Source organism: Pongo pygmaeus, chromosome 3 (assembly GCF_028885625.2).
Source record: "Pongo pygmaeus isolate AG05252 chromosome 3, NHGRI_mPonPyg2-v2.0_pri, whole genome shotgun sequence".
Classification (NCBI taxonomy): Eukaryota; Metazoa; Chordata; class Mammalia; order Primates; family Hominidae; genus Pongo; species Pongo pygmaeus.
The window spans coordinates 165,890,411-165,905,819 of record NC_072376.2 but is presented as its reverse complement, the minus strand read 5'-3'; the positions used below and the strand labels follow the sequence as shown (position 1 = coordinate 165,905,819).

General features: G+C 40.8%; 1 protein-coding gene across 9 annotated transcripts in view; it reads right to left on the bottom strand.

The window, feature by feature from the left end:
- The window catches only part of FHDC1 (FH2 domain containing 1), a 68,996-nt gene that overhangs the window by 15,110 nt on the left and 38,477 nt on the right, over positions 1-15,409 (bottom strand). For all 9 annotated transcript variants that reach the window (XM_063664201.1, XM_063664205.1, XM_063664202.1 and 6 more), the window contains 6 exons: positions 11,042-11,103; positions 10,283-10,385; positions 3,903-3,988; positions 3,709-3,809; positions 1,663-1,733; positions 1,429-1,536 (listed from right to left, as the gene is read on the bottom strand). In XM_063664201.1, the coding sequence (XP_063520271.1) occupies positions 1,429-1,536; positions 1,663-1,733; positions 3,709-3,809; positions 3,903-3,988; positions 10,283-10,385; positions 11,042-11,103 (531 nt within the window). The remainder of the gene's footprint in view (positions 1-1,428; positions 1,537-1,662; positions 1,734-3,708; positions 3,810-3,902; positions 3,989-10,282; positions 10,386-11,041; positions 11,104-15,409) is intronic.

Below are 15,409 nucleotides of genomic sequence, written 5' to 3'. Positions count from 1 at the left end.
TGAACGAGATACCTTCAGCTGTTAAACCTGTTTGCAAACAGAGTTTAATCAGAAGGTACAGGAGCCATGGCAGTGTTTGGATTCTTCACCTGTTCAGAAGGTGAGAGGAAGGCAAGTGGGAAGGAAGCAATGACTGACCCAGGAGGCTTCCCCACATGGACAGAGACCAAGTTACCCAGAGGGCCTGGACACTTGGATTCAGGAGAGCTTTGCCCGAATACTATCCACGACCCTAGCTGGGCAAGGAACACATTTTCTTCTTTTAATGCCTGAAAATTAACCTTTCAATTAAGTCCCAAGTTAAACATGGCCCTTTGTCTTCTGAAGAATATAGTAATAATAGTGTGTATGGTTATTTATGGAGAGCTCACCATAGGCCAAACATTGAGATAAGCACTTTATGGAGTCAGCTCCTTCAGCACTCTCAATTACCTAGTTTTGGGGTAAGTTATCACTACTCTCACCGTTAGATGAAGAAATTGAGGGTCTTCAGGTTTAAGTAACTTGCCTGAGGAAGTACAGCTAGCAAAGGACGGTCAAAATCTCCCAGTCCTGTCCTGTTCTGAAGCTCACATTCAAAACAAGACTGCACCACAGCTTCCTCCCCAGTTTAAAGCTATGACTACAGCACTGATGTCAAAACAACTGAGTGATTAAATGGAGGAAAAGCCAATCAGTTCAATTAGCTGAGATCATTTCAAAACAAAGATATAAGTGTCCTTGATTTTCCACTTTGTACCTCACTCTTTTGGTGTTATAGAGATCCAGTCAAAAAAAAAAAACAAACAAACAAAGCAATGGATAGGGTCGGACCCCAAACCCTGTGCTAGCAGCATGGCGCTCAAATGCATGGTTCACAGAGAAAGACAAAAGTGACCTTTCTACACATAACTGGTCACAAATCTACTCAATTCCACATCAGAAATATTTCAATCCTCCATCCTCTATTCTCCGTCCCTATGACCATTACCCTCCCTCAATGCTCACCAAACAATTACAGCCAACTTCTGCGGAGGTGTATTCCTATTTCTAGTTCTTTCTCTACTCTAACCCAGCCTCCATAGTGCCTTATTTGCTTAAAAACAAAAACAAAAGAGATCCAGTCAAGCTATTACACTGTGCACAAACTCCTGTTGTTTCCCCACTGCTAAAGCATGAAATCCAAATTCCCCACCTTTGACACTTAAATCTTTCATAGCTGGCTTCACCAGCCTCTCTGCTTCACTCTCCCACTTCCCTTCAGCCCTATAGCCCTGGGTGCAGTACAACTCAGGAATCTGCTAATGGCGCTTCTACAAACAGAACCGTCTTGGAACTCGCCATGCCCTTTCCTAACCCTGCTGGACACCATCTTATGCCTGGGAAAAACTTCACTGCCTCCAAGGGGTATTCATATATGTTCTCTAAGTCCTAATCATTTCCACATACCTGTGCAACAAAGTGCAGGAGATTCATCCCAGGTTTGTTTGCTTTTGTGTCTGCCAATTTGAGCAAAGAAGACAGTTTAAATCCTACTGCATTGCCGGCATACCCTCCCTAAAGAAGACAAATCAAAAAGAAAAAATTATGTATACATATACACACACACACACAGACAAACACCTTTAGATAGACAAATAAGGTTGAAAACATAACATTACAATTGTTTTGGATTTTACTTACTGCATTCATGATATTCCCAGCCTGGAGCACCAAGTGTAATATTGAGTGTAGCTCTTCACATGACATCAGTTCTATCAAAAAGAACACATCACAGCACCTTAGAGAAGGCTTCAGCTTCAAATGCACAAAAGGACAGCTACCACATCCAAGTTCAAGTGTGTCTGAAGCAAACTGTCACCTTAAACTGTATATAAAACGGAAAAAACAAACAAAGCAATACATTCTATGGGATACCTAACACATCATTTGCTACCGGCAATCCGTGTCATAGTGTTTACTTGGAAATCAAATAGGTATGATAAATAGCACAAAATAGTTCAATAATAAAAATTTTGAATTAGTGAAAAATGCAAAAGCCTAATGCAAAGCAGTATCCCGTGAGATAGGAGTTAACTTCCTTCTCAGCAGTTATTTAATTTTTCCTTGTATATCCACTACTCTTTGAGTATGCAGTCTCAAAGAGATTGCATTTATGGAATATGAAAACTAACAGCAAGCAACGTTTTGCTTAGTCAATGAGTTATGAAGAGATAAAAAATAAACAAGCTGGGATAACATGTAAATAACTTGCAAAGCACAAACCACAAGGGCCCAGGCACCCAGGGAATCTTTTCATTTTATTCAAAGCCACACATTTCATTTGGATTGGCTGAAAGTTTTAGAAAGAAACTTATCATTGTAATATATTGGTAAACTAGTTCTTTATTAACACCAAATCCTTTGTACACCCATGCAAAGAAACAAAATTTAAAATTTTTAATACATTTAGAAAGGTAAAAAGAAAACTTCATTATTAAAATTACATTATCAATAAATAATAAAATGTCACTGATATTTTTAAGTTAATATTCTCCATTAAGTCTGGTAATACTTTCAAAAAATTACAGTTGGATCACTGCCTATATTGTGTTATCTAAGAAGGCCAGTTTTGGAAGGATGACCAGATAAGAAATGTTTCCACCATGCCCGCAAGTTTGCATTGCTCAATATAAAAACAGATTCTTCCAGAACAAACCTTCCAAAGTCGCTGCAATAGTGTGTATGGAAAAAAAGTTTAAAGGCCTTTATGTTGAAATTTTTAAAAATCTTTTTCCTTCTTAGTCTCCTCTCTAAAATGAAGAAAATATTATGGACCAAAGAGAAAAATTTTATCTCAAAACAGGCCAGAGCAAGTAAACAGGAAAACCAAATAGGAATAAACAATTCTACAACAATAAGTAGAAATCCAGAAAATGACCAAAAGGAAATCAGGCTGGCACTGACGCATGCTGAAAAGTGTGAGGGTCAGGGAGGGCCAGAGAATATGGCCGGGAGCTGAGAAGAAGCCAGCTGCAACTCCGCCGGGATTCTCAGTGCCAAGATGCCAGAAACCAAAGCTCCCACCCCTCCGGAAGGAGACGGCAGGGCAGCTCTGAGAAGAAGCTATCCAAGCTGGGCAGGCAAGAATTTAAAGAGCTGTTCAAATAAATGAAAATGGCCTATCTGCCCCTCTCAAATTTAAATAGCTCAGCAGAAATTGGAGTATGGAGGAGTGGGAGATGACACCACAGAACAGAAACGTCAGGAACCCTGGCAGAAGAGTCACATGGTTGACCCCAGGAAAGGAGGTCTGCTTCCGGAAAGGCTGGGTCCCAGCCACCAACAGAGGCCATGACAGGGAAGAGAGAGGCAGCTGGGCCAGGGGCCCGGGCTTTGTGTACGTGCACAGCCCACACCACACATGCACACACCACATACCAACATACACCAAGAAAGCTCATCCAGGAGAGGAACAAGAGCAAGCCGTAACCAGCAAGGTTGACTCTGAAGCCTGAGATGAAAGAAACTCCCTTCCGTGGGAGGGTAATATGCAAATTAACATTCATTGCAGGGGAAAAATGTCAATGGAAATAAACCTTAAGTGCATCCCTAGTAACATCTCATTTCCCTTTTCAGGGTATATCAGAAATTCAGGACTTTCCATGTCCAAGTTCATTTGGCTTTTTTAAAAAACTGCTATCGAAATTAATAAAAACAAATTCTGCGAAGGATCACACGTTGACTCACCTTTTATAGCAGTTCTTAAAACTGTTATATCTGTATATAGAGAAGAGCAAGAAGGTAGAAATTCCTTCTTTAGCACCATGGCTTCAATCCGAAGTGAATAGCTGAAAAATAAAAAAGTAAAACTGTAGAATTTGATGTCATTAGTTTAAAAATCTTACTGTGTGAAGACTAATGACCAGCAACTGTTTCCTTACTTTGGCACCTGAATTAAGCCGTACAGAAAGGAATCTGCCAGAGACAGCTTGGACACGTTGCCACTAAATGCTTTTAACTTCTTTACCTAAAAGACAAATGGAAAGGGAGGGTATATAAAATCACTTACGAATAAAATTTAAGATTATTTAAATTTCATCTTCCAATTCTTCTAAAAAAATTGGATTTTAGTGCTAAATTCAAATTAATTTAGAAAAGACAAAAAAGGAAATCCTCCCATCTATTTGGTTTTTTTAAAAGAAAAATACAAACTCACAAATTTGAAAGCAAAGAGCTAGCATCACTTATGTAGCTATAGATACATAGTCTCGTGTAAACTGGAGAGCCGGAGTCAGCAGAATCCTCAGGAAAGTTACAAAAGGGAGGGACTAAAAAGGAATCAGTTCTAAGGATGAAAATTTTCTGTAAGCGATAATCTGGAAACGAGATCATTGGGAGAAGAAATAAAAGACTGTAGAGTCATTATAATATGGTTCTTTAAGTCATAAATGGAAAAAAAATCTTATTTTGAGTATTTTGTATATAAAATACTTAGACTGAGTAAGATCTAACACAGATTTTCTTTCGGTGGTCAAATCCCACTTCACATATAATAGCTTTAAAGGAAGAGACTATTGTGTCTTCAGGTGAGTACGTATCTGCTCTTCAGCAGGAAGACAAATAGGAAAATTGCTTAAACAATGGGACGATCAATGTTAAGATTGCCCCCAGGGACCCTGGCAGAAGAGTTGTACTGTGGATGTCTGGAAAGGAGGTCAGCTTCTGGAAAAGCGGGGTTCCAGCCTGAAAAGACTAGGCAATAAAATAGTATGTACACTAGGATGCCATTTCTATAAATTTTTTAAAAAGGTATCTATTAACCTCCAATCCTCCCATGCACACACCTACGTACACAGGAAAAAGATGAAAAAGCCCCACATCTCCAGGTAGTGACTCATGCCTGTAATCTCAGCTCTTTGGGAGGCCAAGGCAGAAGGATCACTTGAGGCCAGGAGTTCAAGACTAGCCTGGGCAACATAGGGAAACCACTCCCCCAAAAAGCCCCACATACACTAGGTGATAGGATTACAGTTGTCTGCTATTTTCTTCTGTTGCTCATTTTTATTTTCTAAGATATCTACAATGAACGTGATCACTCTTTAAAAAATAAACTAAACTAAGTTTTTAAACACACAATTATTCCTTCAACTGTAATACAGGAAAAAGAGAAGAGTTCTGACAACAGGTATATAGCCAAAAAGCAAATAGGTGAGAGTGGAGATGAAAGGAAAGTTTTCAAACAACATTAGATCATAAATCATGCCTTCCCCACACAGAACACTGGGCCATTCCCATGGCAAAACCACTTCTAAGTCCACTGTTTAAATAGAGAGTCATCCAACAAAATTCTTTATGGTAAGTAGTACCTTAATACTATTAGTGAAGTGTACAGCCTATCTTTGCAGCTAACTGTCGCCAGTAAGTAGCTAACACTTCGTATTATTCTTTATAAAGCTTATTCTCTTCCACTCCCTTGGTTATGATTAATAACATGATTTTAAGTTCGTTGCAAAATAGGAAATGACAGTTCAAAAATATAAAGAAAGGAGTATTTGCAAAGATCCACAAACTGAAACATCTACCTCAATTATTTGAAAATATAAAATGTAACACTTCGAGTTCACACCCTAGTATTAAGTCTGACTCTTAAGACTATTTTCTTTTTTTAGGACAGAAAATAGCCATTTATGTAATTGCATTTCCCTTACTGGTAGAGCCTCAAAGTGAATTGACCATTTTTAGCCTTATTAAATTTAAGGGCACATGGCACTTCTGGTTTAGCTAAGCCCAAATCAGTCCCTGACTTCTGTGCTGAGAAACCTATACGATGAATTCTAATCCCTTCTGAACTAGAGTTGAACAATTCACTATATATGGGCAGGGGCAGAGGGAGGTTGTATAAGACCATATATGTAGCATGTGTGAAGCCTCTGAAAATCACAGCATGGTTTTCAGTCTAAAGTGTAAGAACAGGTCATGCTAAGTAAACTTGGTAAATGTTTCTATTAAACATGTGCTAAACTGTAACTGAACAATGATTAATCTCCTTCACTTACGTAAAAAGCTAAAAAAAATTTATGGATTTCAAGAGAAGGGTGATGGAAAGACCGTATTTAATTTAAATGCCATGTATACAGTTCTTTGTTCAATTTCAAAATGAGATTCATGTTCTTTAAGCGGGATTATTGTATCTTCACAGCAGCAAGGAAGTAAAAAAGAAAGGTGAACAGACCCTATAATTATTATGCATTCTCATTACCAAAAAAACATTTATTAAACATGGTTAGGCATAATTTTGTGGGCTGAGCCAAGAGACACTCATTATGGCCCTGGTTGTGCCCAGTTGCTGTCCTAACAATGAGAGCAGGCTCCTTGAGACTCTCACACTCCAAAGGGCACACCTCCTTCATCCTATCTAATTCCAGTGACATGGCTTGAAATGGCAGGATTTCCCACAAACACACCCACCCAACAGAAGACCCATGAGCTTCCCGTCATTCCCCTCCCAGCAGCAGAGTCAACGAAGAAGGTGGGAAAGAGATACTACAAATGTCCAGCAGAGGCAACTCAAGCTGCCTCAGGAGAACAGAAAGTTTCTACCATGTCTAGCACCAGCCCACAACAGAGGAAGGGTCAGGCGCGGTGTCGGGGTTCCCTGACTTGGGAACTCTGTGCTGGACAAGAACACACTCCCAGAGTTTCATTTCTGGGCCCACCTTCTTCCTCTGCAAGTGTGAACCTCTATTAGAGGAAAGATGAACAAACATGTCAGATAAAAGATTTGTGGTAGAGGGCAGAGAAATTCTCAACAACAAATTAACCTTGGCTTTGGTCGGCTTGTCAGCTGAGAAGGCAGGAGAGAAAAGGGCTGTTTCCGTTTATATCTTTCAGCATGCTGATAAGATTACAGTATTATTCAAGTGACACTTATTCACACCAGTACTTTGTGATAGCAGAGGTGATGAAAAGGCTGGCAGGCCAGCAGTGAGAGGCGGGGTTTTGACAACCTTTGCCCTTCCTTCCTCCAAGGCAGGCAGTGGAGTGCAGCAGAACCACACTGGGCTCAGCGGAATCAGGGCTCAAGTCCACCCTGCCGCTGTATCACTCAGCAATCATGTGACACTAGACAAGGTATCACTAACCTGTGTGAGCCTCAGTTTCTCATTTGTAAAACAAGGAGTGTCTTAAAACATTGCTGCAAGGATTAAATGAAAAATACACAAAAGAATCATAGCTATGATTGATTTTATGTGCCAGGCACTAGGCTGAGTCACTTCATTCTGCCCTGTCCAGTCAGTGCCTGGTACATGGGGGCACTCAATAAAGGTTTAGTCTTTACTTGTGCTAAAAATGAGCACAGAACATTACACACAGGCTGAGAGCCACGTGGTTATGTGTCCACTTACGAATTTATTAGCATATTTCTGCCACATTCCTAAACCTCTCTTATTTGGCCCTGTCTCCTGCTTGGCCTCTTCCGCATCCTCCAACCTCCAACCAGAGACCCAAAGACTCCAGGGTTGGCCCTGGGTCTGACTGGTGCCAGGGGATACAAAAAAGTTTGTCCTTACAGTGGGCAGCAGTCAGGGAGTGGCTTTGGCTTTCCCCAAGACCCCCTCCCACAGCACAGATACCCAGGAGGGTTTAGGAAGGGGCTCTCGCCAGCTCTGGGGACTGTCAGGGTGTTCCTGCTGAAGGAAACTCCCAGTTGAGTTTGGAGGGTGTGGTGAGCTGAAGCCCAGAGTCAGTAATGTAAACAAGGAGGCGAAGTGTGACCAAGCACGCCAGATATTCAGACTGAGGATGACCCCGCAGCAGGAGGTGGTGGGGAGAAACAGCTGCTGCCTGGTTCAGTGGCTGGGAAGGCACTTCAGGGTCCCAGGCCAATACTTTCATTTCAGCAGGACCCCATCTCCCGGGTTAGCTAAGTGGGGGTGACAGAGTCTCAGGGATTCAAGGCAGTGCCTGGATGGGTTTTCATCACCTTGCCCTCAACAGTCTTCCTTTTGAATTACATCCCCCACACAACCCAAAAATACAAAGTTCTTTTAAATATGAGGTTTGACAGCTTACTTGCTTCTTTGAAAAATCCCTTTGCATTTTCTAATCACCTCTGAATTTTAAATGAGAAATGAAGATATTAAGAAAATTGTATTCAGTTTCCCACCTCGCCACTGCATGAAGCAGAGCTGGCAGCCTCCCTTGTGCCTAACTTTGATTTAGTTAGCAATGTAAAGCTTTTTCAGAGCACTTTCACATGCTCTGTCAAATCTGATCCTCACTTAACAACACGATGAGGTCAGTTAGGAGTGGGTAGGCAGAGAGGTCCTAAAGGAGGCTAGAAAACAGCCCAAGCGGGAATAAGGTTTCAAGAGCAAGTACATCGTTTTAAAATTTAAATTAATTAAAAACTATACAAAGATTTTGGAACTCCTATCCTTTACAGAAAAGATTAAGGACTGTTGAGTATGTACAATCCAGGGTAAATTATGATTTAATGTACCTTTCCTTTAAGACTTCAAGACTCTACTACTAACATTAATAACTGCTACTAATTAATCTTGGCTTGGGTTAATTACACTTAATGTGCAAAGAGAAAACCTGAGGGAGAGAGAGCAGCCAGCTTAATAGGAACACCTAGATATAACTAGATCTCTACTCACTAAGATCCTAAATTTGGCATTGTGAGTTTCACACTAATCAATGTAAAAGAAAAAATACAATTATATCTCTCTTGTTATTAATGACACTAAAGTAAAGCTACATACATTATGTCTGGGAAGAAGAGTGGGAAAGGGGAGGGAGAAGTCAGAAGTGCCTGTGAAAAGGATAACATATTAAAAAGTCACTCTTACTTTTTACTTATAAAAGTTGGCCAGGTGCAGTGGCTCACGCCTGTAATCCCAGCACTTTGGGAGGCCAAGGCGGGTGAATAACTTGAGGTCAAGAGTTCAAGACTAGCCTGAACAACATGGTGAAATCCCATCTCTAACAAAAGTTAGGCGGGGTGTGGTGGCATGCACCTGTAATCCCAACTACTTGGGAAGCTGAGGCAGGAGAATCGCTTGAATCCGGGAGGTGGAGGTTGCAGCGAGCCGAGATCACTGCACTCCAGCCTGGGTGACAGAGCAAGACTGTCTCAAAAAAAAAAAAGTCATCTATTACTTTTACTTATAAAGTAAAAAACTTTGTAAGAGTCTATATTATTTAGGTATCTATAAGCATAGGTATTTGTGTAATTTCTTACTGAAATTTTTCAAGGAATTTTTTCCTTAGAAATAAAGGACAATATCAAAATTTTGGAAGGTTTTATACAACTGTTTTTCTGGGTTTTTTTTCTATCAAGTTCCTAACCATTCAACAATGCAGTTAACTCATTCAGTCCAAGCAAAATAAATAACTTTATATCATGGTAGTATGTATTACTATCACAACAATTTCCACCTTTGAGTTAATTATGTAGACAAGATTTTATTAACAGTTTACCTACCTCTCCAAAATTTTAGAGCATCTTTATTCAAAAAAGATTGTTTTCATCTTTTTTTTTTTTTTAAAGTATATGGATTATAAAATAACCTGGGTTTATACTATGCAAAAGTCATCTTTAGATGATAGAAAAGGAATCCTTTTCTTTGGATGATGAAAATTTATTGAGCTCCCACGTGCCAAGTGCCATGTTAGATGCATAACTAGGATTTTTATCATCTTGACAATCCAATGAGGTCAGCGTCGTTATCCTCCCTTTACAGGTGAGGAAACTAAAGTTCACAGGAGTTAAGAACCTTGCCCCATTTTCTCAGTTAAGGGAATAGCTCAAATCTGAATCTAGATTCTCTGACTCCATAATCCATGCTCTTTCCACCAGGTCACTTTTTACTTTTATGTGAGAAAACTCTGGCTCTGGGTAGGAGAGTGCCCTTCCCATGTGAGCTTTTTTCCTTTTTTTTTTTTTTTGGAGACAGATTCTCACTCTGTCGCCCAGGCTGAAGTGCAGTGACATGATCTTGGCTCACTGCAAACTCCACCTTCCTGGTTCAGGCAATTGTCATACCCCAGCCTCCTGAGTAGCTGGGATTACAGGTGCCTGACACCACACCGGGCTAATTTTTTATTTTTGGTAGAGACAGAGTTCCATCATGTTGGCCAGACTGGTCTCAAACTCCTGACCTCAGGTGATTCACCTGCCTCTGCCTCCTAAAGTGCTGGGATTACAGGTGTGAGCCACTGCTCCTGGCCTTCCATGTGAGCTTTGACACACTTAAAAATATTAAGCTTTTATGATCACTCCTAACATCTACAACTCATGCGCTGAATTTCTTACCTCTTCTGACTCTGGCAAAAACTTAAGAAATTCTCGCAAGGTCTCTGATCCGTAATGCTCACTTTTTCCTTGATGAATATCTTCTACAATGGACCGAGGAGACCTTGAAAAGACAATGAATCACATTCCATTTCACGTTTGCTGGAGTGCCACCAGAAGTGCAAGCCAGTGGAAATTAAATCTCCTCCACCCTCCTTCCCACCCACCTCCTTCTCAGTCTGGCCAGCAGTTTTGTGTGAGTGCTCATAACAGCCCCACTGCCTCAAAACAGGGAACCCAACACTCCGCTCAAGGGCCCTTCACCCAGAGCACCATCCTTGGGCATCCCAAAAAGGCTGAAAGCAGCAACAACCACGGGGAGTCTCTTTTGTTGTGAGAAAAATAATCCCCTTTGGTCTCACTGAAACCCCTGCACAACCTTCTCCTTATACTTCAGAACACAAAACCCTGACCGCTATTTGACTCATCAGTCCAACCTCCACTGAAGGGGCGACACTAAAAGTGACTCTAAAGGTGCCCCTGATGGGACAGGCTTGAATGGATGCCCTGGGGCAATTCTCCATATACTTCAAGCCACTATGTTATGTTTCCCTGAAGAAAAACAGCAGAAAGTGACAGTCACTTGCAGACTCATCAAGCCATGTGTCTAAGAAGGATTTGAAGGTGCGAGGAATTTGAATTTCAGCTCAGTCACACCCACAGACTTTGATGCTGACAGCAGGGATATGACTAAAGTTTCAAATGTGTGCAAAATCTTACTTCTTAAATTGCTTAAGAAATATCCCAATGTTCATGCTCCGTTTTGCGTCCAAAATAGTAATCTGGAAAAAAAAATAAGGACACATAGGATTACTAAATTCAAATAAAAAGAGATGGAGAAAGAAGATAATTAAAACTGATCAAAATGCAACACTAATTTATCAGAGAATAATTCCCAATGTATAAATCTGGTGATTAACAGATATTCCTAACATAGTTTTACAAATATTAAAAGATTATCATCTCCCCAAACTTTCTACAGTGATATTATATTTCCTTAAATGTAATAATAACACATACCTACTTTAATATTATATAACTTTTAATATACAGATGGTCCCGACCTATGATGGTTCAACTTATGATTTTTCAAGTTTACTATGGGTTTAGTGGGATATGAAATGCATTTTCTTTCTTTCTTTTTTTTTTTTTTGAGACAGAGTCTCGCTCTGTTGCCCAGGCTGGAGTGCAGTGGCACCATCTTGGCTCACTGAAACCTCCGCCTACTGGGTTCAAGTGATTCTCCTGCCTCAGCCTCCCGAGGGCAGCTGGGATTACAGGTGTGCACCACCATGCCCGGCTAAATTTTGTATGTTTTGTAGAGACTGAGTTTCACCATGTTGTCCAGGCTGGTCTTGAACTATTGACCTCAAGTGATCCACCTGCCTTGGCCTCTCAAAGTGCTGGGATTACAGCCATGAGTCACTGTGCCCAGCCACATTTTCAACTTAGAATATTTTTGACTTACAATGGGTTTTTAGGATGCAGCCCCATCGTAAGTTGAGAAGTATCTGTAAAGTCAGTCATCCTTTAGTATCACAGGGGATTAGTTCCAGGACCCTCGGGGATACCAAAATCTGAGGATGCTCAAGTCTTACATAAAATTGCATAGTATTTTGCATATAATCTATGCACAACCTCCTGCATACTTTAAACCATCTCTAGATTACTTGTAATACCTAAGACAACATAAATTATGTTATGTAAGTGGTTGTTATACTGTATTTTTAAATTTGTATTATTTTTTATTGTTGTATTGTTATTTTCTATTTTTTTCTGAATATTTTTGATTCATGATTGGTTGAATTTGAGGATGCAGAATCTGCAGTCATGGAGGGAGGACTGTAAATATATACTTTAAATGTTTTAAATTTAGCAATTTCCTCTTAGAATAATATCACCCGCATTTAAAAGCCCCAATTTAGAAAATGGATGTCCTGGCCTAACAAGAATCACGTGAGAGTTGAACTGAGAAAATAAAAAACAACTCTGAAGATATGGCAGACTGAGTCCCAACCCTGATTTATGGACGTAAAAGAACCAATAAAGTCATATTTCAGAAACATCATTAAAGTTTTTTCTAAAATAAAAATTTCATTTCATTCAAAAAGTTTACATATGTCCAATAGACCTTTTAGGAGGGTGTAAGGTAGTGTCCTACATTTTATTTACTCACAATTTTAAAAAGAAAAATCTTGTGCTGTATACATTTCACCAAGGCTAAGATACTTTTTTGTTTGTTTGTTTGTTTGTTTTTGCATTTTCCTGATCTCTGGAATCAGGATGTGCCTTACAATACATGGCATCTTTTTATTTAATGAAATATGGGATAGCTCTTCTGTCAAAACCCAGATTGGGCTGCAGCAGGTTTTCACTGATCAAAATTTCAGGTGGCTTTATCAGACTAGAAATTATAACTTTTTTTGGCTGTTAAATACAGAAGCCATTTCTGTCTCTGGATGTAAACATCCCGGCTGCGTGGAGGAGAGATAACCTGAAAACTGCTGCAGTTTTTTCCCGTTTGTTTTTTGGTAAAGGGAGACTAGCTAAAATAGGAATGTTGTTACAATGCTCTTCCTTTCCAAATGTATGTGATTCACTGTGAACAAAAGAGAATCAGGTTTCAGGCTAAATTCCTGATCTCTGGGTCTGCTTCTGAGTTTATAACCAGCATCCAGACTGTTAACCAATGTTAATGTCACTTCCTGGCTATAAGGTTAAATTTTTACAAGAGTATGGTTGCCTTCTTTTGAAGACTAATCTTTAACAGTCACATTATTTACTAACCTAGGGGTTTATTTCATGTTAACACAATCACCTGCCAGCCATAAAATAAAAACTCCCAAGCTGAAAGGGCAGCCTCCTTATTGGAATCCTATCTAGGGACTGCAGTTCAAGTTCAGTGTAAAGGGAGGGGAGGAGAGGAGAGAAAGAAAGGGTGAGAATAAAACCTGTCAAACTCAACACTCTTTAAAAGGTCATACCAAAAAATGAATCTCAATTTATTAAGACAGAAAACTGGATTCATTATAATTAATAAATTAAAAGGCCATGCATAAGAATCTGTATATTGATATAGTTACACAGCGTGTTCAAAGAACTTCCTCTGCATTCACCTAGGATGGATAGATGACTTGTTTCGCATTCCTTTCATGAAAGTGCCACCTTCTGCTACATTCAACCCTTGACTGCAGTGCTCTCCCATACCCCACGTGAACCAAGCCCCATGCTCATCCTGTTCACCCCTCAACCCTCTGGGACTCTCTTCACTCTGCCTAGATCCAGAGACATTGCTGTTGGAAAAGTGAAGGAGAAAATTACTCTTACGATCTCTACTGGACAGGTAAGGAAACTAAGCCTCATAGACATCATTTTATAACTTTCCCAGAGCAGTGTTGAACTGATAGGTTAGCCTGGTTCTCTCTGACTCCTTTTCACTCTAGTTTCTGTGGGTTTTCATATTACTGAGCTTCCTATAGAGACGTAGCAAGTGTTCCCTACCAGCATGGTGCTTGCATTGTGAGTTTTCTCCAGGAATGGGGGCAGATGTGTACGAAACTATACGTGTGCCTGGCCAAGTCCCCTGGTGACCCCAGAGCTGTATCTGAGAGATGACGGATGGGAATCATGTTCTCACCGGCAAGAGAGCCTCCAGGGGCCTGAGCCCTGGCCCTACAGGAGCAGCCCACGGTGCCCCAACACAGGGGCAGCCCAGCTGTAGAAGCAGGCATCTCTACAGCTCAAGCTGTGTTTCAGAAACAAAGAGAATTGGGTGATATTCCTAAGGGAAAACCTGAGCTGGCTGTGACTGAGCACCTTACAGGAAAAACAGAGCCCAGCACTTCACCCAAACAATATTAAAATGAGACAACTGATATCATTCAGGGACAGTCCCACTCGCTCCCGGCATCCTCAGATTTGCCTGGTGCCTGAGGAGTCTCTTTCTCCACTTTATCACATTCGATCCTTCCAAAGCAATGTTATAAGAGTGACTGTTGAAGTCCTTTAAAGAGGGTTATCACTACACATGTAAATTAGCTTATCTCCCTTCCCAAATGCTTGCTGTCTCAAAGCTGGGCCATTCAGAAACAAAGCCGGGTCGAGTTGGGTGGTGTTTTGGAATCATTCAGAGCAGTGGAATCTGCACATGGCATCCCAGTGGGACTCACTGGCTGCACAAGCTGACAAATCAGAGGCAAGAAACTGCCTAAAGAAGAGGGATAAACAAACCCAGCCAATGAGTGAGCTGCATCATCCCCTCCCTCCCACCAGCTCCAATCAACTGGTAATTACTCCTCTGGTCACACCAGGACATGCAGCCAGGACCGCCACAGAAGTCGGTGCCACAGGTACCGTCAGCATACTGCAGACTTTGTTAGCTCTTCCCCCAAAATTCCTACCAAAGAGTGGCAAACAAGGCAGCTTGAAATATAAGGTAATGAGGTAATTAATGCACTCAACTCATTTCAAGGATTTCCTGCTAGGATGCGAAGGGGGCCTGGGCTCTATTCACAGTTTCCCCGCAACTGCCAGGAGGCCAGGGTTGTGCTGATACCTACTGAAACAGTCAGCAGCGCTATGCCACTCAGTGAGGCATGTGGCTACACCATTACTCTTGCTAAAACCTTCAAGTCAGCTCTCCTAGTTTATTCTACTACAACTTTTGTAGTTTCAATTCACTTCATCAATCCACTACAAAACCTGCCTCCCATATCCTTTGAAAGAAGAAGAAACTTTTTTTCAGTTGTGGTAAAATACAAATAACAATTGCCATCATAACTTTTTTTTTTTTTTTTTTTTTTTTAGAGACAGGGTCTTGCTCTGTCACCTAGGCTGGAGTGTGGTGGTGTGATCATAGCTCACTGCAGCCTCAAACTCCTGGGCTCAAGCAATCCTTCTGCATCAGCGTCCTGAGTAGCTGGGACTACGGATGCATGCTATCACACCTGGATAATTTTTAAGACCTTTTTTTTGTGGAGATGAGGTCTCACTACGTTGCCCATGCTAGTGTTGAATTCCTGACCGCAAGCTATCCTCCTGTCTTGGCCTCCAGAAGTGCTGAGATTACAGGTTTGAGCCACTGTGCCT